Genomic DNA, 25,091 nt, shown 5'->3' on the forward strand with positions numbered 1-25,091 from the left:
CGATTGTACGTTTGAAATATCCATTTTTTGTTTTTCATTTTCATTTGTAAAAAATGAAATTGATTATATAGATAATGATAATCTATAAAAAATTTTCCTATTTAAACCTAATCTCGGAATTTACTATAAAAAAAAAATTTTTTAATTTTCGATTTTTAATAAAGAAAAAAGAAAAAAAAAAATGGTACATTTATGGTTACGAGCGGAAACAAAATTAAATGAACACCGAGCGGCTTTAACACCTTCAGCTTGTAAAGTATTGCTTGAAAATGGTACAATATAATTTTTTTTAATAGAAAGAATGATTTTGTTTTTAAGTTGTTGTCCAAAGCTTGACTAGCTTTTGGGGTTCAGTTCGAGATTTCGTCTGATGATTATGCATTGATTAGGCTTTCATATTTCCGTTGAAAGATCTTCAGAACGAATATTCGATGATGAAGAATACGAGCAGTAATGTCTTTTTTTTCAAAGAAAGAAAATATATATATATATATATATAGATTAATAACAAAAAATCCTTTATTAGAAAGGGATGTACACTTGTACCAACTTTAACTTGGAAAAATGCACCAGCTGACGCATATATTATTGGACTTAAAGAATTACCGGAAAATGATGATTCACCGCTTTCGCATCAACATATTTTTTTCGCTCACTGCTATAAAAATCAAGGAGGATGGAAAGATATCTTGAAAAGATTCATTAAAGGAAATGGAACTATACTTGATTTAGAATTTTTAGTAGATGAAAAAGGTCGTCGTATTGCAGCATTTGGCTATCATGCAGGATTTGCCGGAACAGCTCTTGGCCTTGATGTTTGGACGAATCAACAATTACATCCTACGCAAGAATTTTCTAAGGTCGAACCTTATCCTGATGAAAATGTATTGATTAAATATATCCAAAACCGTTTAGATGGTGCAGGTATTAATGTTTTAATCTCCTAGAATGTTCATAAGAAAGTCAGATGTCTAATTATTTTATTTTATTTTATAGTTGCTGTTCATGGAAGACAGCCACGTATTATGGTTATGGGAGCATTAGGTAGATGTGGTAGCGGGGCTGTTGATTGTGCTCGTAAAGCGGGTATTACAGAGTAAGTCTTAAAACATTATTTATAAATATTACCAAATTTTAAAGTTTTTTTTTTTATTCCTAGGGAAAATATCATTAAATGGGATATTGAAGAAACTAAGAAAGGAGGACCGTTTAAAGAAATTCTTGAATGTGATATTTTTGTTAATTGCATTTATTTAAATCAAAAAATACCACCATTTCTTACTAAAGAAATGCTTGATGAAGGAAGACAACTCTCAATTATCGTAGATGTTAGTTGTGATACTACAAATCCTAATAATCCTATTCCTGTATATAATGTCAACACAACTTTCGACAAGCCAACTGTATCTATTGAAACAGCGTAAGTTAACAATTAATTGTTGTATAAAAATATAACTTTAATAATTTTAATTAATATTGTTTTTTGTTCATATATACTCAGTAATCCCCATCCTATTGAAGTAATTTCAATTGATCATTTACCAACTTTATTACCAAGAGAAGCGAGTGACTATTTTGCTAAGGATTTATTACCTACTTTATTGGAATTAAAGAATCGTGAATCATCTAATGTATGGCAAAGAGCTGAGAAGATATTTAAAGAAAAATGTGCTTTGGCTGATAGTTGAATAAGAATTAGAGTGGTTTGATGATAATGATTTTTTTTTCTCCTAGTATAAGCGGATGTAATTTATTATTAAAAAAAAAATATTACATTAAACTTGAGGTTTATTTATAAAATTATGTGAAGTTTGACTTCCGACAATTTTGAGAGGAGAAACCTATTGTCATTGTATCACCTATCACCTAATTAATCATCTCCAATCCTGAATTCAATTCCTTTATATACTTTCCACCACCAGCTGTTTAATATAAATAAAGAAATTGCCTCTTGATCGCCGGTTTTTTTAACATCATCATATTCTTGTTCGAAATCAACAATTTCTTTTTTCCAAGGTTTATCAGACATAATATAATGTACATTTCTGACTGCTTTGTCTTCCCATATGGAGGGGTGACAAGTTCTTAATGTCTTTAAAGCGTTATAAGTATATGATAATGGTACCCATTTTCCTTTAAAACATTCATTTAAAACATCTTGGTCTGGAAAACTAAGAGAATTAACATCAGGATGGTTATAATGAAAATTCGATAAATCTTCAAATATTTGCTTTGATGGTGTTAAAACTAATAATCCGCTATTAAAATATCCTTTTAATTCAACAGGTGGTGGTGTATCTTCAGATTCTGGTTTAATTGGACCTAAAGTATATGAACAGCTAGATGGTATCCTAGTATATATAATAAATTTATATATGTAAATAAATTTATCGGAATATAAAATATACACATACATACCAATCTTTTGGATAATTTTGTTTTTTTCTTGGATTACACGTACAAGCATTAACAGCACCCAAAAAATCCTTGGGTAAATTCATATTCATTAAATGATCAATATTTTTCATTACCAACATATCTGCATCCAAAAATACTACTCTATCATATCCTTCAATATCCCAAACTCTTAATTTTGTCCAAGAATCTTGAAAATGGTCCCAAACATATTCTTTAGGTTCACTGGTTGGATAAATTCTCTCTATTGCTTTTAGTTCACATCCTTCATTTTTGATTGATTCTAAATCTTCTGCTGTTAATGAAGTTTTTTCTTTGGGTTGACCCGTTGAAATATTAATAGATGTGTCTGGATGAAGAACTATCAAAGGATAAACGGTTTGCACGCGTTTCAGGGAACGTGCTAAACACTGTAATCCTTTTAAATACGAATTTTCTGTTACTAAAGTTACCCAAGCTTTCTTTTCCGCCATATTTTTTATTAAGTAGAAGAAAAAATTTTTTTTTACTATCGTAGAAAAAAAAATCAATTCCTCATTTATACAAGTATTGATGCATTGTATCACAAACATAAATAGCGATTATCAGTTATCTCATTAGAACTGATAAAAAATTAGTTAAAATCTTGCCAATGGTGCCGCAAAATAATTATACAACACAACTCAATGAGACTGAAGAGACTATCGAAGATTATGTGCCTACGGAATCATCTCAAGATTACGAAAATGGCAACAACGACCAAGAAAACACGCGTGCTTCTACATTTTCTTCCTTGATTTCAGGCGCTAAGTCTGTGGCTTTTGATGTCTCTTCTTATTGGGCAAAGGTAGGTTAAATGTCTTATGGTTTCAAACTGATAATTATTATTACTACTAAAAATCTAAATTATTATCATGGTTTATTAGAAACTATGTAGTACAATTTTATCTCGAGGTTCGAACTCGCGTTTTGAGCACCTTTTAAAGAATGCAAATAATTATGAGGAGTGGGCAGAAGCTGCAAATAAACTAGATCAGTTAGAAGGTATTCTATCCAACAAACTTTTCAATAAGTTAATATGTAAAATATTGCTCATTTTTATTATGTTTTGTAAGGCAAGGATGAATGGAAAAATGACATAAAATCACCAGATTACGACCATGAACTATTATACAAACGTTGGTCTCAATTAAAAAGTGCCCGTAATACTGGTGATTTATCACAAATGATATTTTTATTAAGGACTTCACTAGCAAGAAATCTTGGTGACATGGGTCAACCAAAGGTATAAATTGTATAAATTGCTTTTTAACTGCTTAATTATTTGTGTATAATAACCCTTAGACTTTTCCAATGGATTTTAGTTATATGCATATACCCATATCGGAACTAAGAAATTGATCGAAACTTATATTAATGAAGTAGTAAAACAAATGAATATCATTTGTGATACAGAGTCTGAAGAGATATCTACCAAAGATAAATTAGAATTTTTCACTAATACAAGACAATCTTTTGGAAGAACAGCTCTTTTATTAAGTGGAGGAGCTACATTCGGTACCTATGAAATTTTATCATGTTAACTTCATTATTTGATAACTAACACTTTTTCAAATCGATCGACAGGTCTTGTTCATTTTGGAGTAATTAAATGTCTTCATGAGTGTAAACTCTTACCTCGTATCATATCTGGAGCATCGAGCGGATCAATTATTGCTGCACTTTTGTGCACAAAGACAGATGAAGAGATACCAATGACATTAAGAGCTTTAGATTCTGATGAATTCAATTTGGTACGAAAATTTTTTTTTAGCTCTTATTAAAATAAAATAATTATTTTAAGTGTGTTCCCCAATAAAACAAATTTCAGGATGTATTCGAAAAGTCAGCAGAGCCGGACACTTGGTTGGCAAGGTTACGAAGGGTTCTTAAACAAGGTAATAAGTCATTCTCAATTAAACGATTACATTTCAGCATTCAAACTAAATATGTTTTTTATTAGGTGTATTATTTGACATAGAAATTTTAAGAGAATGCATGCGTCGTAACATTCCTGATATGACATTTCAGGTGGGGGCCAATATTTTCATTTTTGCATCAAATACAATTGAAAATAAAATGAATATTAAATCTCTCGACTAGGAAGCTTATAACCGCACTCGAAGGATTTTAAATATAACTGTCAGTTCTTCTACAGTTTATGAAATGCCACGACTTCTTAATTATTTGACAGCTCCAAATGTGGTATGTATCATAATTTATGGCACGATATTAATATTTTTAATATAATCACATTTTTTTTATGCTAAATTTATTTTAATTAAATTTATTAGTTAATTTGGTCAGCCGTGTAAGTGTAGTGCACCCATAATACATGTATTTATTTTTATCTTTTTAAAGGTAATCAAGCAAATTCACGATATGTTTATTTTAGTGCAGCATCATGTTCCGTTCCGTTAGTTTATAGCTCGGCTCCATTGATGGCAAAAGATAAATCCGGAAAAGAATTTCTTTGGAATCCTTCTGGTAAATATTTTTTCTTATTATACATGTATGCTTTAATTAAGTTCGTAATTAATAAAATCAATTATTTGAACAGGACATCGCTGGATTGATGGATCAGTAGAAAAGTATGTCCATCATTCATCATTTTATCTTCAATTTCATTAATTAATGATTTTTATTATTAGTGATTTACCAATGAACAAACTTTCCGAACTTTTTAACGTAAACCATTTTATTGTGTGTCAAGGTAAAATCGATTCTCGATTTATATGGAAGGTTTCAATTGATGTTGATATAATAAATATTTTTTCTTTTTTGTAGTGAATCCACATGTGGTGCCATTTTTACAAGAAAACCTAATCCCATCTCCAGTTAGCCGATTAGCAAGATGGCTTTTATTTTTAGCAATATCTGAATTACAACATAGAATGAATCAGGTGTCTGTTAACTCTATTTACTATATTACTTCATGTAGTGTAAATTTTGCAACTAATATAATGTTTTTAATAGTTGAGCGAACTTGGTGTGGCGCAGAATCTAATTTATAAAGTTCAATCTATTATGTCACAACGTTATTATGGAGATATTACTATAGTTCCCAATATTTCACACTCCGATTTCTTAAAGATTCTTTCCAATCCCACTCCGGAAACTATAAGAGAAGCTACATTAAAGGGTGAAAGGGCCACTTGGCCAAGTATCCTTTTTTATTTAAAGAAAATTGTTTAATATAATTTAATGGTATAAATACCAGTTTTATCCTTAACTTCCTATCAGAAATTTCTATTATTAAAAACCATTGTCAAATTGAATTGACATTAGATGAAATTGTTTTTCGACTTCGGGGTCGTGGGCTTGATTCCCATAATTCTGGACCGGATGATTCCGAAAATTCAAGTCAATCTGATGATCATATTAAACGAAATCGTTCGAAGCTACCAAAGATTCAACCTCTTTTATCTACATCTGCAAAAGAGTAATATAATTATATTCTGCTGATTTTCATTTTACTATTGATGTATACTATTATTTAAACGTTTATGATGGCAACATATTTTTTTGTTTGATTTAAACTAAAAATTTAGAGTAGATTTAGCTTAAGAATATTTTTTCACTTTCATAAATATTTTATTCACGTTTAGATTGGTGAAATTGGTGAAACTTTTTAATAAATATTGAAGTACCATATAACACGGGCCATAGTATCCCACCCAAAAAAAAAGAAGTCGTTGATTTAAATATCTTTGTGGTGTGTTATGTGTAACAATACCCTAGTTATTTTATAAGTTTTAAACGCCCTTTATTAATAGTAAAATTTGTATAATGAGGGGTACAGGGTCAACCCTCCAAAATATGCAAGATACCCGGGGTACTGTAGCTCACAGGATTCATGATTTGCAAAGATTCTTGAATAGTTTTCTTTTTGTAGGTATTAATTTTAAAATTTTTTTTACCTTTTTTTTTGAGATTTTACTACAACAAATATTAAAAATATTTTATTAATATTTAAATTCGATATACAACAACTTGTTATTATGGAAATCGAGTAAAAAAAATACTAAGTTACTAACACTTCCTACAACTTCGTACGATGACTTTCGTGATGAGTCGATGAAAGAAAAATTTTTGAGCAACTAAAATCAAGGTTACTAAAAAAGATCGCGAATAATCCCTGTGATTTGCGTTACTAGTGAAGTAAAGCAATACAGAAAATGGTTGGAACTATATAGTATTAGTAAAGACACGTTGTACAGGTTTTATAAACGCCGCACTATTCCTATTCGAATTAACAGAAATACGATTATGGTGTGGATTTTTAGGGAAAAGAGAATTATCAAGTGTGTGGATAAATTGGTACAAAGTATTTATACTGCTATTTTACTTCGCCTAGATGTCTTGTAGTAACTTAATAGTTGATATAAATACGCAGAACAAATAAAAAAAGCTATTGTCCTCAATTGTTTGAGGACAGTTCGTATTCTCGTGATACACCAAGCAAGGCCACAAATAGAGTTAGTGTTTTACATTTTATCCTAAAACACAAAATAAGATGAAGTAATAGGCATTTAAAAAAAAAATATAGCACTTTGTATCCTTTACTTTCATATCATGCTTATTGCTTTGAATTTAGACTCTTTGTTTACAGAAACCATTACCAATAATTTCAACTTTGATACAGAATCCATTACTGAACTTGACACAGGATCTGTTATTGAATTTGATACAAGAACTATTATTATACAGGAGCTGTTACTGATAATTTTGCTATAACAGATAATTTCATTTTTAGCTGAAAAATTTAAAATTTCATATAGATGAAACAGAAGTTTCTAGCACAATATATTGCATTTAAAAGAGATTACTGAGCTTGTAAACCAAGCACAAAAGTTTGGTTTTAGTTGTGAGAAGTTTTTCAACTGGATATTATCCATCTCAAAGGAATTTTTATTAACTCAGACACTTAAATACTAGCTTCTTACTTATGTAACTGAAACAGTAACAGACTCAACAGACTCTTGGAATGAAGACTACTTGCCAGGTGCTTAATTAGTAGAATGGTTTTCTCCAAAAACTGCCAATTTCATTATTATCAGAGTATTTTAAAGAATATTTTAAAGCACAAACATCCAAATACTGGATTGATTAAGCCATTTATGTGAGAACAAAATTTATATTTTTAAAAATATGCCAATAATTATTACATCCATTAGTAATACTAGTGATAAAAGTAATGAACTTAATCTTTTTAAAACAGATTTTAATCAATTTAATGATAAAAGTACCTGGTACAGTTAATTTTCCTATATAGTTATCCCTTGTATAATCATATTATATAAAATTTCCCTTTATAAGTATACTAATTTTGGTTCCAATGTACTATTAAATATATTATAAAAACCTTCTCTATAATCACAACATATAACTTTTTTTATAATTATATTCTTTTTTTAATCCAAAGAAGTGTGACTACAAAGGGGGTTGATTGTATTACCATACTATGGATTTGATTAGTACTAAAAGTATTTTTACTAATGGCATTAGCACAAGATTTTTGGTAATTGAACTTTATTATTTTACTTTAATAATGAATTTAAGTGGATAATTGATTTTAGACTACAAAAATTTATTAGTTTACCAATTACAATAATTATTTATAATATTCTTAAAATTTATTAAAAAAAAAAATATGAATACATTGACCTTAGTAGTAATAATAGAATATAATACATAAATCTTGTAATTATTGTATATATAAGGTTAATGAATATGGTTCTGTTTATAGCTCTCAAGTCTTAAGTCACAAATTATATTAAATAAGAATCAGTTAATATTTAAGTTAATAAAATTAACTAAAATAATAAAATAAAAGATAAATACATATTGTATATTAATAGTAATTTTAACAGTTAATGTTTTTAACATACTTTTCCAAAAATTCTGATATATTTTATTTCACTTATCATAGTTTTAAATTTTACATAAGTCAAAAGTTGTTAAAACAAAAACCATTTACTAGGCTATTATTTATTTTTGCAGAGTACCCAATTATACAGAATAAGGTTATTAATAGATAAGGATGGATTTACAAATAATTTCCAAAATCTGCAATATTACAGATTTTAGAGTTAAATTGCAGTTAGTAACCCGCAATTCTGCAATTCTAATTGACTAATAATTAAATTTTTTTCTAATGTCTTTAAATGATAATTTAATAAAAAATACACTGCTTTTATAAATATAAATTTAATCAAAAAAAATTTTTTAATAAATTTATTTATTTATTATTTATTAGAAATAATAAAACTATAATTTCTGAAATGGTACAATTGCACCAAAAACTAAATTAAACACAGATAATAATGACAAACTTAATACTATTAATCAAAGTTTTAGGTCAAAATCTACAAAAAAAAGTAGTGAAAGATCATTAATAAAAGTTTTTACATAAAAAAATACAAAAAACCTCCACTTCCCTTCTAGAAATATCTACCAGTCTTTATTTCTAAATTTCAGGCCAAAAATTTACAAAAAAAAAGAAGTAAAAGAATGTTAATAAATGTTTTACATAAAAAAACAAAAAAATCCTATCTCTTCTCTAAAAATACTTACTAATTTCCATTTCTAAGTTCCAGGTCAGAATCTACAAAAAAAAGAAGTAAAAGAATGTTAATAAATGTTTTTGTATAAAAAAAACCAAAAAAAAACCCCCCTACTTCCCCTTCAAAAATACCTACTAGTCTCCATTTTCAAGTTCTAGGCTGAAATTTACAAAAAAAAAGAAGTAAAAGAACATTAATAAATGTTTTTAAATAAAAAAAAATAAAAAAACCTATTCTTCTTTTTAAAACACTTACCGATATTACCATACCTGCCACATATTAGCAGATAAAACTAATACTCAATTTAATATTATACTTGGTTTAAATTTGATATTTCTTTATTTCTTTTATAACTTTAAATTTAACTTTCAAACTTCAATAATTTCCTTTATATTAAATAAACTTTATATCAAATAATTAAACTGAAATAATTTCCTATACCTTATCTTTATTACAGTTAAACCTTGATATAGTGAATCCTTGATATAGTGAATTTTTCAAACAACTATAATAAATTTCCTCACACTATAATGAATTAACCAATCAAATCTCTTAAAATCTTTACTATAATCTTATAGCGAAGTTGAGGTCTAGATCCTAAGGTTCATTATAACAAGGGTTGACTGTATTTAATATTAATTAAATCTTAGGTATACTATGAGCATATACTATACTCAAAATAACTTTTAATATTACTTTTATTAATAGTGAAAAAAGTTCTAATAAAAGTCAAAACCCAGCCTTTTTATATATTTTTAATGTTTCACTAAACTATCATAACACTAAACTATTGTGATACTATAAATTATTTTACAATGCTCTATAAGGTTGCGTGCCGTAAGTATTGATTATTATATTTCAAATTACAACCTAAGCGGGTTGTAATATTATAAACATAAGTTGTAATTTGGTTGTAATACTATGCTATTGTGGTTAACTAAAAGATGATAATTCTGATTTACAACCATTATAATTACTTGATTTTTAGACTTACAACTATTTACGGCAGGCAACACTAATGCTCTACAATATTTTACAATATTTTACAATGTTCTATAATATTTGTATTATTATAAATTATATGTTAAGTCATATGCTAATCACGTATTAATAAATTAAACTATAAAACTATCTAAAATTAGTACTCTACAGAGCTGAGCTATAGTTTGACTTGGCTCAACTTGAAGATCTACATTAAGTCAAGCCTGAAATGAGTTGAGCAACAAAAAATCTTGGCTCAGCTCAATTCAAACCAAGCTGAACCATAAAAATCCTAACTTGAGCTGAGCTAGGCTCGAGCTGGCTTGAGCTTTATCATAAAAAACGCATTTTTTCTTTAAATTTATTTTTAAATTAAAGTAAAAACATTTCGCAATATTTTTACTTTAAATTATTAAAAATAACATTGCAAAAACGCTATTTTTAATTAAATTAATGTAAAATAATGTTTGCGCAATATTTTTACATTAAAGTATTAAAAAAAAATTGTAAAACGTTATTTTTTAATTAAACAAATATTTCGCAATGTTTTTACTTTAAATTATTAAAAATAATGTTATGAAAATGCTATTTTTAATTAAATTAATATAAAAATAATGTTTGCATAATATTTTTACATTAAAGTATTAAAAAAAATGTTGTGAAATATTATTTTTTAATTAAACAAATGTTTTGCAACATTTTTACTTCAAATTATTGAAAATAACGTTGTGAAAACGCTATTTTTATTTATCAATTCAAAATATTCAAGTATCTTGTAATTTCTTTTACATATCCATTTTTTATTTTTGATTTTTGTAAAAAATATTCAAATGATTTTATGCAATCTATGATTAAGAATACTATATACGTCCTATTTACAATATAAAATATATTTCTCTTTCTGATTAAAAGTATGACATGATTCATTAAAACTACCTGTGATTAAATCAAGTTCAATTTCCTGATCAAGACAAATATCAATTATTTTTAAGTTTGACAATAATTAATTTTTTTTTTTTATTATACTCAAAGGAATCACTACATATCAATACAAAGGGGAGACTAGGTCTCTAAAATACCCTAAACGATCGAAAAAGTTGTCTACTTGCATACAGATATATCCCATGAATTAACACACCATGCTAAAAAAAAGGAATCAGTAGTTAGCAGTAAAAGTAGAAAAACTCTATTCTAAATCCATACACTAACTAATCAGAGTAATTAAAAATTCTGAAAGAAATAAAAATTTCTATCTAAAAAATAAAAATTAAAACTATATCCTTCGCAAAAGATAAGAAACTAACTCCTCATATATAGACCGAAAGTAGGTCGTCCATTTCAGATCCTGTCTATCAGCTTCTTTAGCATCTCCTTTAATTCCATTACTTCATTGTAAAGATTTCTCTTGAAAATCCTAGGGCTCTTCTTAGCCTTGTCAGTTTTATCAGGACCCCATCTACTATTAAGATAGATCACCCTGTGGCCTAAGGTAATGTTTACATATAAAACTCTTTGAAAATCCTACTATAAAAATAAATTTTATATCACATTGTTAGGATTTTTTTCCTTTTTAGTTAATTAACCAATAGAATTTAAGTAAATGTTAAGGTAAGGTTTCATATAAAAGTAAAATTTCTACCAGTAACATATCTTAATAGTAGGTGGGATCTTGTTTTATCTTCAGATTTACGGTTCTGGTTTGAAGTGCCTTTTGAGTTATCTTTCTTCTTTTCTCGATTATCCTGCAGTTGAGTATTCAGGAGAATCCTATTGGTATCTGTGGCTTTATCCTTGAGGTTGGAATTCTTCTTCTAAAAGTTGGTAGAAACCTTGGTTTTATCTTTTATACTTGATGCAGCCTTGAGTTTCTTGGTGAAGCATGGGAATAGGAATTGGAATCGATTCTACCAAAATCGAATTAATCAAAAATCGAATCGTATCTGTAGAATCGATTAATCGAATCTAAAAATCGAATCTCAATAAATCAATTTTTTTATATTATGACGCAATAAAAGTAATCATGTCGTTTCTAAAATTACGTTACGGTAAAAAAAATAATATCGGAATTATCAAAATTGCTGAAAAATGATGATCAAACATATATACTATATAAATATCACTATTACTATCTATTTATTCCATTAAAATCTTAATTCATTAATTCTGGCCAGAATTAAATGATCATCATAAAATTTCCATTTTTGGAAATCCATGTAACCAAAATTTCATGATTTTCTGAAATTTCCGGGAGCCAAAATTTCCTTTTTTGGAAATTGTGTAACTCCACGTGACTCTGACGCAAATGGGATTCGGTTTAGATTTGATTAATCAAAATTGAAAATCAAATCGTCAAATCGAATCTTAAATTCAATTAATCGAATCTTTAATTGATTCTCAAGATTCGATTTTCAATTGAATTGATTCCAATCCCTATGTGGGAAAGTGTGGTGGCACCAATCTAAAGTTTTGCCATCAATTTCATATGTTTTACCTACAAGATTGTTTAGATCTTCCCATTTTTCCAAATAAATTACAAGTTTGCGTTTCTTTTCTTCTGTTGTAATAACTTTAAAGGCTTTAAAACTGTTAATCGCTGATAAAGTCAGATGGGTTTGATTTTGGTGAAATAATGTAGCAGCTGTCATTGAGTCTGGAATGTCATAGAGAGCTGCTTGAAATCTCTCTTTTTCTTTCCTTTTATGAAGAGACCAGGTGGCCTTACAGGAATGTTTCCTAATGATGCTATCTAGACTCCATTATTCCATGTTGTTTTGCAGAGTTGATTCATCTAATAATTGATTTTGTATTAAATAAAATATATAATATATATAATCTAATAAATAAATAATACTTACTTGGATAACATCTGTTACCTCGTGAACCATACATACAAGTTTCTTATCATCAAAAATACATATGTAGTCTATATAACAATTATCTGGTATTTTTATTTTGATAGTTATATCTTCAGTAAATTGTTCCTTTTCTTTATCTTTAGCAATTCAACCGACGATTGAATAATCTTTTGGATTATAAGTAACAAGATATGTTTCATTTGGCGATATTTCTATAATAGGTTTATTGATACATGGTTTATTGATATTAACATCTTTTTCATTATTGATATCTTTTTCGTTATTGATATCAGTTTTAATTTCAATTTTATTAATTACATTGTAAATATTATCTTTATTGTTGATATCTATAGAAATAAAATCCATTAGAACTTAGGAAGTATAAATTTTTTATTTTTTATTATTTTATTATTCTATTATATATATTTTTATTATTTTTTAATTAATTTTTTCTTCTTTTTAAAAAATAAATTATAACAATTACTTATTTTTGTATTAAAAATAAGCTATTTTTATGAATAACAGAGGAGTTTTATTACCTTCTCTGTATATGATACAAATTTATAACCATTTTTCATTTATTAATGTTTACATACAAGGCTAAAATTTTTCATTGTAAGTAGCCTTGCAAAGAATATGGATTTGTTATTGTATTGCATTTTATTATACTGCTGCATAAGTGTTATAATCAAATAATTCAAAATTACATGATAAGTCTTTTTAGGAAAAAAAGAAAGTGACTCTTATAATGAAAAAACTGATGTACCTTTGCATTCTGCAGGTACAAATTGGTTAATGTTCATAAAATTTTTTAAATTTTTATTTTCTTTGGATTTGAATTATTTTATTAAACTGAAAAAAGGAAATAAGGAGTACCCAACCTCCATTATTTGTATTACAAGAACATATTTTGCAATACAGTATATAAAAACAATAATATCTTTCTTAGTTGCGTATGCTTTTGCTTTTGCAGATATTATATAGTTATTGGATAAGAAGTATACGCAGCACAATGACCAATCATATAATGATGGTTAAAATCATAATATTGAATATTTACCTAATAATGATTTTATTGTGACAGACCATCAAAGATCACGTTTTAAAAGTTTATTTAAGCTATAGTAGCATTTTCAGTCGGTATTAAGCTAAATAATATTTGGTAAATGACACAATGCGTTAACAATATTAAGCGAAAATTAAATAACATGATTTTATAAGGATACCCAATAAATAAATAAATATGCCAGCTAAGTATTTAATTAAGCAATCAAATGATCAGTCAAATCAGCAAAAGTTAATTCTGATTATCATCGCATTGACTTCCGATTTTCATTCCTTAATCAATGCCCTTTATATGTACTCATTCAAAATATAATATTTATCACAAAGTTTCAAATAGCTTATGATCAAAAATGTCAGAACGATAACAATTTTATTGGATTTTTTATTTTTATTATTTTATTATTTTACTATATTTTTATATTGCTTTTTAATTAATTATTTTTTTTTAAAAAAAAACAAGCTGTTTTACGAATAACAGAAGATGTACTACCTTCTCCATTATGAGATATAAATTTAAAATCATTTATTAATGTTCACACAATATGATTTTCTTATCAGGAAAATAAATAGAAAGAAAAAGATAATATTGATATAATATTTATCACATTCGGATCACTATATAATCACACCTTTGGGAAGTACAAATAATATAATCAGTATATAAAAAAACCTTTGTATAATCACATCATAGTAAAAGCCTCTATATAGTCACCAATTTTTGCAGAACCGATTAGGTGACTATATAAAGGTTTATAGCTTACGTCAGAATGATAACACTTTTATATGTATTTAGATCAAGTAATATATAAATGGATCATGATGCAATTTGGTGTGACATTATGAAATGTGAGCTAATTTTTCGTTTCTCAATAATAAAATTCTTTGTTTTTAAATTATGATGGTTTTTTCAAAGAATTTTTAAAGAATTTATCAGATTTATAGAGTCGCAAAAGAAAATATTTGTGTGATCGTTGTTATAGGTTTTTTTTGTTTTTTTATTTTATTATTAATTTTATAATAATGATGATACTTAGATAATAATCTTATTTAAAAAAACTTAATAGATTTTGGGACAACTTATTCTGTAAGTTATTAATTTTATCTACAAATTTTAAAGTGTTTGTAATTTTTTATGCACATAATGATTGGAAACAATATTCAGGTTATTATAAAATTTCAACAGTTCTAAAGTATAATGAAATCTTGTACTTTTATCTTGTGAATTACCTACATTGGTGGAAAAATCTAGTAGGAAAAACAATCTGTTTGAACAAAATCTGTGGAAAATTTTAAATTTCATTTAAGTAAAATGGAGGATAACCTCCTTTACCAGATGGTTTAAGTTATAAAGTTGCTATATCTCAATATCTTGAAGAAATGAGCAAAACTTATTAGAGATACGTTGAAAACTCATTGGCCAGATTATGATGGTAAATTTTATTTATCAATCTCTATAATTTTTTAATGTAAATAAAGAATAAGGCATTTCTGTAATCCTATTATATATTTATATATTAATTCCAACTGATTTGGTTAAAATTATGCGCGAATGTGCTTTGCTTATAAATACAATAAAGTAATAAATTGAAATTCATAACGGATGCGTAAGTAATGTTTGTAGATAATACGTCTATCACGTGACTATATTTTTTCAATTATTGTGGCAGTAGCACAGTAGATTTAACGATAGATGATGATAAATAACTGTACATAAAATACATAAAGGAAATTTCTGTGGTGATAGTTTTGTAGATCAAGAATTTCTGATTTCATAGGTCAAAAAGTTGGAAATCTAGCACTTGAAGTGGTCAAAAAAGATTACTCTAGTCAATTACAATATTTAGTACAAGAATTTTGTAGACGCGTTAAAATTCCATTTAATGGAAAAGAATCTGAGATGTAGTATAGAAAAGGAGGAATAGGTAGTAGAATTAGAATATGAAGACATTAAAAAAATAATTATACTTTTATCAACAAAAAATAACTCGATCCAATAAATTTTCCTAAACCACATTTATTATTTATTTATGAAAAAAAAAATTCAAAAAGTGATAAATTATCGAAATTTAAATAAACAACAATCATTAATGTACTTTATATTGCCTTTATAAATTCGTTCATTATTAAAAATATACCTTCTGACTCTTGAGATGATACTCAATTTTTGATTTCTATTTTTGGTGGTTACATTCTTTTTGGTCAATTACGAAAAAATATAAATTTACTAACATTCCCATAATGAGAAGTAAACCTTTTTTTGTTTCTCAAGTCTTTCAAGAAGTTTCAGAAGGGCAGAAGACAAACTGCAAAAAAGGTTTCAATATATTACGTTAATATAGTCAAATAAATTTTTTAAATCTAATTTTTTCTTAAATATAAATGATATTTCTATCTATAAAGAAATTAAGGGTAATTTATAAACGATTTTAGTTAGTTTATTACACTTATCGGTACAATATTTGTGAAAATCAGTTTTTGTATGATTAATTTCATACGGAATAATAAATCATCAATAAAAGTTTAGATTAAAATTTGTCTTTTCTCTCATGTAATTCTTCGTAATTCCTTGCGGTCACGTCGTGAAAATCAACTTTATTGATTTTTTTAAAAATCTCAGAAGTGAGTTACAAGATAAAGAGAAAAACATATGATGCTATCAAAGAGGGAGGGACATCGATATATAACAAGAGGAGTAATATATCTATTTTATTTTGGGACATATAAAAGAGATGAGAAAATCGATTAACATCATGATGACATGTTTCAAGAAGCTAATCTGAACTATTAACCAACCTACCTTATTATTACTTTGTGAAATATACAGATGTAAATATATATCAATGATCAGGTTTAAATTTTATTAGAATTTTCGTTTGATTTTTTCGCTTGATTATTGAATATGCTTTTGGGAAAATGATCTCATCACGAAAATCTTCTCCTTAATTTAACGATAAAAGAAATTATTTTGCGCAATTACTTGTTTCTGTAATACATGTAATTTATTACAATAAAGAAAAATAATACATGCAAAAAAATTATAAAATGCCTACAGTTTTCTATGAAATGCAGCATGCAGATCTCTTAATTATTGCCATCGATCATTTTTTTTTAAAGCCACACTGATCATATGCGATATTAAAATATTATTAACTCCGGCCAAAATTACACTAAATCTGGCCAGAATTAAAATTATATCAAATCATACTTTTATCTAAATCGCACCATACTTTTTTGGGTCATTGTACCATGAAATCCTGGACACTTTGTATGGTCGTAATCTGGTGATTTTATGTCAATTTCCATTCATCCTTGCCTTACAAAACATAATACTAGGGAAACGGTAAACCGTTACGTAGTCCAGAGCTTATCAGTATATAGGTAGATAATCACATATTCAATTAACCGATCGAGATAATTTCGTGTAATATAAGAACCAATTAAACGTCAACTCAAAGAACAAGTGGACGGACAACGGGATATTTTGTATCACTACGGCTAGAACATATAGAGTCCTTCGCTATACTCCAGACTAATAAATAAGCGATCTAGTTTATTTGCACCTTTTTCCCACTCCTCGAACCTTGAGATAAAATTGTATTACATAGTTTCTAATAAACCATAATAATTTAAATTTTAGTAGTAATAATAACTATCAGTTTGAAACCATAAGACACTTAACCTACCTTTGCCCAATAAGAAGAGCCACAACTTTGCGCATTTAGTTGCATTGTATAATTATTTTGCGGCGGGTTTAACTGATTTTTTATGAGATAATCGCTATTTATGTTGTGGTACAATGCATCAATACCTGTATAAATGAGGAATTGATTTTTTTTTTAGTAAAAAAAATTTTTTTCTCTTCTATTAATAAAAATATGGCGGAAAAGAAAGCTTGGGTAACTTTAGTAACAGAAAATTCGTATTTAAAAGGATTACAGTGTTTAGCACATTCCCTAAAATGCGTGCAAACCATTTATCTTTTAATAGTTCTTCATCCAGACACATCTATTAATATTTCAACAGATTAACCCAAAGAAAAAACTTCATTAACAGCAGAAGATTTAGAATCAATCAAAAATGAAGGATGTGAACTAAAAGCAATAGAGAGAATTCATCCAACTAATAAACTTAAAGAATATATTTGGGACCATTATCAAGATTGTTGGACAAAATTAAGAGTTTGGGATATAGAAGGATATGATAGAGTAGTATTTTTGGATGCAGATATATTGGTAATGAAAAATATTGATCATTTAATGAATATGAATTTACCTAAGGATTTTTTGGGTGCTGTTAATGCTTGTACGTGTAATTCAAGAAAAAAACAAAATTATCCAAAAGATTGGTATGTATGTGTATGTGTATATTTTATTTTCCGATAAAATTTATTTACATATATAAATTTATTATATATACTAGGATACCATCTTGCTGTTCATATACTTTAGGTCCAATTAAACCAGAATCTGAAGATACACTACCACCTATTTAATTAAAAGGATATTTTAATAGCGGATTATTAGTTTTAACACCATCAAAGCAAATATTTGAAGATTTATCGAATTTTCTTTATAACCATCCTGATGTTGATTCTCTTTGTTTTCCAGACCAAGATGTTTTAAATAAATATTTTAAAGGAAAATGGGTACCATTACCATATATTTATAACGCTATAAGGGTATTAAGAACTTGTCACGCCTCCACATGGGAAGACAAAGCAGTCAGAAATGTACATTATGTTATGTCTGGTAAACCTTGGAAAAAAGAAATTGTTGATTTCGAACAAGAATATGATGATATTAAAAAAACTGGCGATCAAGAAGCAATTTTTTTATTTATATTAAACAGCTGGTGGTGGAAAGTATATAAAGGAATTGAATTCAGGATTGGAGATGATTATTAGGTGATAGGTGATACAATTGTTGGAAGTCAAACTTCACATAATTTTATAAATAAACCTCAAGTTTAATGTAACATTTTTTTTAATAATAAATTATATCCGCTTATACTAGGAAAAAAAAATCATTATCAAACCACTCTAGTTCTTATTCAACTATCAGCCAAAGCACATTTTTCTTTAAATACCTTCTCAGCTCTTTGCCACACACTAGATGATTCACGATTCTTTAATTCCAATAAAGTAAGTAATAAATCCTTAGCAAAATACTGTATATAAGATATTAGTTATTATAAAGAAAAATCATTAATAAAAGTAAACCGTTTAAAAAAAAATTATAGTAGTCAAAATAGCATATAGTTATACTTCAACTATCTTTACTCCTATTCAAATTTTATAAAATAAAGATTTAAATACATACATTTTGAAAAGTCCCTTTAAACATATTGAAACTTTTAATTATAAGAATTGAGTATGAAATTTTTACAACAAACATTGTACAAGAAATCTTTATTATTACAAGAATTGAGCAGAGAATTAAACAAGATATAGTTTTATTGATCCATTTGAAATGTTAATATATAGATATGATAATAATAAATATGCCTCTTAATGTATTTTATCAAATGGTTTAAATAGTTTACTTTTTTTAGATTATAGCCAATTTTATAATAAAAATACTTATTTATAAAGATAAATAACTAGAATTAAAAAAGATTAAAGACAAAATATATGATTTTTGCAAAAAGACTATACTCAATTACATTCATATAGTTGGATATCAGTAAAGAAAATAATGATTTTTCAAATTGAGATTAATAATCTTAAATTACAAATAATTGAATAAGAAAATGCTAATATTGCTAATAATAAATTAGATAATACTAAAAATAGGTGGAAAAAAAGAAGAAAAAGAGTTAAAATATATTAAAATGTTGATCAATCAGAAGATAAATATGAAACTAATGAAAAAAATACTAAAATTTATTTAGTCTTAGAAGTTTCGATACTCATGTTTATATATTACTTTATCAATTATTGGATAATCAAATGATCTAATAAACTTATATATATTATGCACTGCATCTTATCATTACATTAACTTTGCACTTACTGTTTTACTCTCTTATATTTGAACATTTCTTTTGATAATATTCTGGTTTTTTGCATAACAAACATTTTCATTGTGACTTTAATGTTCCTTCACTATCATTAGTTTCTTGTACATTAACATGATTTAAAGTTTCAAGCATTACCTTTTTTCTTCCCATCACTTCAATACTACTCTTTACTCTTTTTTTACAAGAAGCTTTCCAAATTTTAGTAACATAAGAATCTGCTGTTATATCAATTAGTTGTTATTATAAAGGAAGTATATTATTTTAATTTTCATCATGTTCAATATTTTTTACTTCCATATTATTTTTTAAACCAATTGCATTTTAACTTCTTTATTTAGTTGAAATAAAATCTCTTAATAATTTTACTAATTTATTATAACATTCAGTTTCTAATGCAATATTAATTGCAGTTTTTGCAGTTGAAAATGCTACTCCAAATTTATTTCTTTTAGAAATAATTTGTTGAATAATTTTATTTGTTATTATAAGATCCTTGAAAATACTTTTTTAAACTTTAAAGAGTGAAATCTATTGTACATAGCATTGTTATATCAGATGATTCTACTGCTATAAAAACAGGTGAATTTTCAAGTATACTACTATTTAATTTCATTAAAATATCATCTTTGTACCATTTAATAGGAATAATACAGGCTGATCGTATGAACCATTTTTTCCCATAGGAATTTTGAAGGAAAATTTTCTGAAACTATGGCTTTCTCGTCAACAACAAACATTTCCAAAGCTTTTTCTGAAGGCGACGACCTTGACACAGCTGTGAATAGAGCTCTTTACTATGAACCGGTTAACCACGCCTTTAGAAAATATAGCTCCTTCGGTTTAACTGAAGAAGATATTGTCTGAACCGTCGAAAACACTACTGGCGATGGAGAATACCTTAATAACTTATTAATGAAACATCATGACGCCCTCTCAACCTTTGGTATTGGTGACTTACAATCTTTATACCACTTACTCTTTCTTTTTTATGAGTCTTTTGACTTTATCCAAGCAAGCGTTAGTAAAGGGATGGAAAGCGCTTGCAGAGAGTTTGTGCAATAACAGATAACGTCATCCAAACAAATACCAGACGCGTCCAAATCTGTAGAGGATCAACCGATGGATATAGAAATTTTAGAAGCGCCAAAAATGTCCAAACACCAATCAAAAGTTGCAGTACAACCAGAGGTACCAATCAAAAACCTCTCAGCTACCGCCACTTCTTTTACGTCCAAAAATAAACAAAAGCGAGTTTCATATGCCGACATGGTTAAATAGGACCCAAAAGATGATGTCAGCAGACCAAGCTTGCCTTCACCTTCTGGTGGTAAAAAGAGAAAAACTGCGCCCGTTTCAAAAGCTAATAACAGCCAAAGTCCTAATAAGACTACCAAGAAACAACCTGTTGCAACTTCACCTAAAACAATTAGTACCGTTATGACTGGATATGAGCCTGCGAATAAAGACCTTATTCAGGAGATTACGGTTTATGATATCTCCTCCATCTGGTCTCAACTTGATACACTTAATCATCTTAAAGCCCGGGGTCAAGTAGTTGCGATTAAATTTAAATCCCAACAGAAATACGTTACTGTTACAGTTTCGATTGAACTCAATCAAGAGGCGACAAGACTATGGAATGATGGAGCATGAACAGCTCCACTTGGAGGATTACCCGTATGATAGTTTCTGGCTAACTGGGATCTCAAATAAAGAAAAGAGCGGGAACGATTCCAGGCTGTGCTTAAGGGAGTTCCTGCTTCAGTAAACACAGCAACATTATACCGCTCACTCTATTCTTGCACCTATTGGGTGCAAAGCATTTAAACTAATTCAAGATCAGGGTACCCGCAAGTTAATCACTTACTACGAATCGTGGGCTGACTTGGAAAAGGTCATTGGTAAGCCGTTTAGCTTGGATGAATTTACTGGTGATTGGATGAGGTACTTTACCCCTAACTTGAAGCAAAGAAGGAGGAATCTTCAGAAGGTGAATCAAGAAGGAGACTCCAAGATTCGAACAAATACTACTAACACACAGTCGAGTAAGAAGACAAAGGTGGCCAAGGAAATCAAGAATATAGATAAGGCCTTGGGCGGTATTGACAAGCTTACTATTTTAGCAGAAATAAGGTCGATGCTTAGAAAGCTGGGAGCGTCATAATATAAGTTCGAAAGAATGGTTAGATAGTCTTAGCTTTAGGGGTGTGGTTGTAGTAGGATGGCTTCGTTACTGACTGTTTCCTTATTTTTACATTTTTGTTTTTTTGTTTTCGTTTTATATGCGGGGCTCTTTTTTTTTGTTTTTTATTTTCCTGCATTTTCTTTGGTTCAAAGGTGCATTTGCACCAAGTTTATTAATGCATTCTCGCATTGCACTTAGGGAGGTGGTTGACCTATTTTCTGTATTTTTGTGGTGTGGTACACTTATACTGTATGGATCCAAGTGTCAATTTTAATAAACTATAAATTTAAAAAAAAAATAGGAATAATACTAATATGAAATTTAGCTGTATTAGAATAAAACATAACTTTCCAAAAATGGTGGCAAATTATTTCTTTTGTAATAAGTACAAATATGTGATTTATCATTAAAAAAACTACTAGATTTTCTTTATAAGAAATACCTCTTACTTGATGAATTTTCCAAGTTTCAACAATATTTAATATATCTATATCATTTAATATAACTTCTATAAAATTATCACCTGGAGTATCAGAAATTAAATTCTATAATGAAAAATAACATTTTTTATTTATAAATATTAATCAATATCAATGGTTTTATTTTTAAAAAAATTAATATATACATCAAATGAATAAGATAATTCTAAAGGATATTACTTGACAACTTGTTTATTTTGTAAATTTTATTGGATTACGGCTAAAGTGGCAAAACTTAAAAGACATCTTACTTATGATTATAATAAAATTGATTTGAAATAAAAATTAATGTTTTAATGATGTTAACAAGTAATAATGAAAATTCAGAGGATGATAGTGCTACAACATCAATCACAACATCAACCACTAAATCTAGTAAAAAATAAAAATCAAGTAATATTAGTTAGATCACAAACTTATATAGATGACCATTATGAAAATTTTCCTACTCCACTAGTCAAAGAAAATCAAATTAATAAAATACTGGCAAAAATGTTTGTATATTGTAATTTGCCATTTTCTCTTATTAAACATCCTTTCTTTATTGAATTTATTAAGATTTTACATATTACCTATAATCTTTTAAACTGTTGAATCCTAACAAAAACCCTTATTATTCAGAAAATATCCAGAATTGCACTCAAAGTTAGTAAAATAATTAATGAAGAAAATAATCTTACCATTGCTTTTGATGGATGAACAAATTCCATTGGGCAATCAATTTATGATTATTGTTTAATTATTGAGAAACGCAAAGAATATTTATGGTATTCAAAAAATTATTCTGATGTCCTTTATTATACTGGCACATTTCTTGACAGTAAAATCATTAAAATTATAGATAATATTGATTCTGAAAAATTGGCCACAGTAATTTCAGATAATGCGCCAGATATTCGTATTGCTTAAAAAATTCTTTGTGAAAAATATTCTCATATTCTTAATATTCGATGTATGATTTATTGTATTAACCTAATCACAAAAGATTTATGTAAACATATATTTGTTGCAAATACAATTCAAAAAATTAGTGTGATTCATCAGTATTTTACAATGTCTTATGTCTTATGCCAATTTTTAAAGAATGCAATTAAATTTTTACAAATCAAAGGAAAAGGGTTAAAAAGTCATACAAAAATACGCTAATTCACTATATGAGACTGTATTAATTCTATTATAAGATTTGAATTTGCTTTTGTGAAGGTAAGTAACTAATTTATTTATATGTATATTGCATTATATAAATTATTATGTAATATTTATTAATTCTTTATTTATTTATTTATTATTTATTTATTTAGATTTTTTCAGAACATGAAAATGATCAAATAATATCAAAAATCGGGTTAAAGATATACAGTCAGACCCTCATACAGTCACACCCCATACAGTTACACCTCTATATAAGAACCCGATTTTGAGAAACGGTTTTAAATAATATTAAATTACCCTCTATAAGCACAATTTGGCTATAATCACTATTACCGCATAATTCCAAACGTGCATATCATTTCTATTAGTAATTAGACCTCTCTTAATCACATGGTTTTTTGATTGGCATATAACACGTATGATCATCAATCTATAAACGTACGCGAGTTGACATATGATCAATTTGTAACACATTAAAACATATAAATCCGCAGCAATAGATGATCATGAAACACAAAAAAAGTTTTTTGCTTTATTCTTTTATTATGCCACCTTTTAGACAACAAAAACAACGTCATTCGGCAATAAGTGATGAAGTAAAATGTCAAATTTGCGAATGGGGAAAGGCCAATAAGAATAAACGTCATGTAGATATTGCAAACTACTTTAATGAAGTGTATCCCAATTTAACAATTGACAGGAGCACTATATCGAAAATTTTGTTACAAAGTGACAAGTGGACAGCTATCATAAATACAGAAGATTCTAGTAAGACGTTTAGACATAAGGCGGTCAAATTTCTGATACTCGATTAAGCCATGAATTTATGGGTGGAGAATGTTACAGCTGGAGGTGTTAATTTAACTGATTGTTAATTAAAAAAAAAGCAAAGATATTTGCTCAAGCATTTAATTTACAGGAAAATGAGTTGGTATTTTCTAATGGTTGGCTATATAAATTCAAACAACGCAATAATATTCGTAGATATCATATACATGGAGAGTCAGAAAGCGCACCATTAGCTTCTCTCCCAGAAGAACGAACAAAACTACAGCAACTTCTAAGCTGATATACTCTTGACCAAATTTATAATATTGATGAAACAGTAAGTCTTACCATTTATTATTTATATTCCTTTATCTTTTCCTTATCTCCTTTTTTATTTTGTATCTTATAGGGCCTTTTTTATCAAATGTCACCAAGTCAAACACTTTCAACCAAACCAGTTCCAAGTAGAAAGAAAGATAAGACACAAATTACAGTTCTACTTGGTGCTAATGCAACAGAAACTGATAAACTCAAACCATGGGTAATTAGAAATGCAAAACGTTCAAGACCTCTTTCAAAGGTTAATTTA

The 25,091-nt window shown here is 27.4% G+C and overlaps 7 protein-coding genes across 7 annotated transcripts; 4 read left to right on the top strand and 3 right to left on the bottom strand.

The window, feature by feature from the left end:
- The first annotated feature begins 134 nt into the window (after positions 1 to 134).
- Positions 135 to 1,819, top strand: OCT59_008247 (uncharacterized protein). Its single transcript, XM_025327782.2, has 6 exons — positions 135 to 272; positions 390 to 450; positions 527 to 924; positions 997 to 1,096; positions 1,160 to 1,420; positions 1,502 to 1,819. The coding sequence occupies exons 1-6, from the start codon at positions 182 to 184 to the stop codon at positions 1,686 to 1,688; spliced, it is 1,098 nt and encodes a 365-aa protein (XP_025169550.1). The 5' UTR covers positions 135 to 181; the 3' UTR covers positions 1,689 to 1,819.
- OCT59_008248 (uncharacterized protein) lies at positions 1,442 to 2,888 on the bottom strand (the record flags this gene model as incomplete). The annotated part of the gene is made up of 2 exons (XM_025308765.2): positions 1,442 to 2,351; positions 2,419 to 2,888. The coding sequence occupies 2 exons, from the start codon at positions 2,886 to 2,888 to the stop codon at positions 1,871 to 1,873; spliced, it is 951 nt and encodes a 316-aa protein (XP_025169551.2). The 3' UTR covers positions 1,442 to 1,870.
- A 158-nt stretch (positions 2,889 to 3,046) lies between these two features.
- Positions 3,047 to 5,879, top strand: OCT59_008249 (uncharacterized protein; the record flags this gene model as incomplete). The annotated part of the gene is made up of 15 exons (XM_025321195.2): positions 3,047 to 3,241; positions 3,321 to 3,438; positions 3,510 to 3,679; positions 3,759 to 3,951; positions 4,021 to 4,187; positions 4,265 to 4,331; positions 4,397 to 4,464; positions 4,537 to 4,638; positions 4,728 to 4,744; positions 4,829 to 4,920; positions 4,994 to 5,024; positions 5,085 to 5,146; positions 5,221 to 5,336; positions 5,410 to 5,596; positions 5,677 to 5,879. 15 exons carry the CDS (start codon positions 3,047 to 3,049, stop codon positions 5,877 to 5,879), a joined length of 1,788 nt encoding a protein of 595 aa, XP_025169552.1.
- A 6,509-nt stretch (positions 5,880 to 12,388) lies between these two features.
- On the bottom strand, positions 12,389 to 12,625 carry OCT59_008250 (uncharacterized protein; the record flags this gene model as incomplete). The annotated part of the gene is made up of 1 exon (XM_066142329.1): positions 12,389 to 12,625. One exon carries the CDS (start codon positions 12,623 to 12,625, stop codon positions 12,389 to 12,391), a length of 237 nt encoding a protein of 78 aa, XP_065999220.1.
- A 357-nt stretch (positions 12,626 to 12,982) lies between these two features.
- OCT59_008251 (uncharacterized protein) lies at positions 12,983 to 13,201 on the bottom strand (the record flags this gene model as incomplete). The annotated part of the gene is made up of 1 exon (XM_025327783.2): positions 12,983 to 13,201. One exon carries the CDS (start codon positions 13,199 to 13,201, stop codon positions 12,983 to 12,985), a length of 219 nt encoding a protein of 72 aa, XP_025169553.2.
- Positions 13,202 to 17,775: 4,574 nt separating this feature from the next.
- Positions 17,776 to 18,803, top strand: OCT59_008252 (uncharacterized protein; the record flags this gene model as incomplete). The annotated part of the gene is made up of 3 exons (XM_025327784.1): positions 17,776 to 17,839; positions 17,954 to 18,245; positions 18,413 to 18,803. The coding sequence occupies 3 exons, from the start codon at positions 17,776 to 17,778 to the stop codon at positions 18,801 to 18,803; spliced, it is 747 nt and encodes a 248-aa protein (XP_025169554.1).
- Positions 18,804 to 20,629: 1,826 nt separating this feature from the next.
- On the top strand, positions 20,630 to 21,571 carry OCT59_008253 (uncharacterized protein; the record flags this gene model as incomplete). Its single annotated transcript, XM_066142330.1, has 3 exons — positions 20,630 to 20,722; positions 20,984 to 21,106; positions 21,197 to 21,571. 3 exons carry the CDS (start codon positions 20,630 to 20,632, stop codon positions 21,569 to 21,571), a joined length of 591 nt encoding a protein of 196 aa, XP_065999221.1.
- Between the last annotated feature and the right edge of the window lie 3,520 nt (positions 21,572 to 25,091).

Source organism: Rhizophagus irregularis, chromosome 16, assembly GCF_026210795.1.
Source record: "Rhizophagus irregularis chromosome 16, complete sequence".
Taxonomy (NCBI): Eukaryota; Fungi; Glomeromycota; class Glomeromycetes; order Glomerales; family Glomeraceae; genus Rhizophagus; species Rhizophagus irregularis.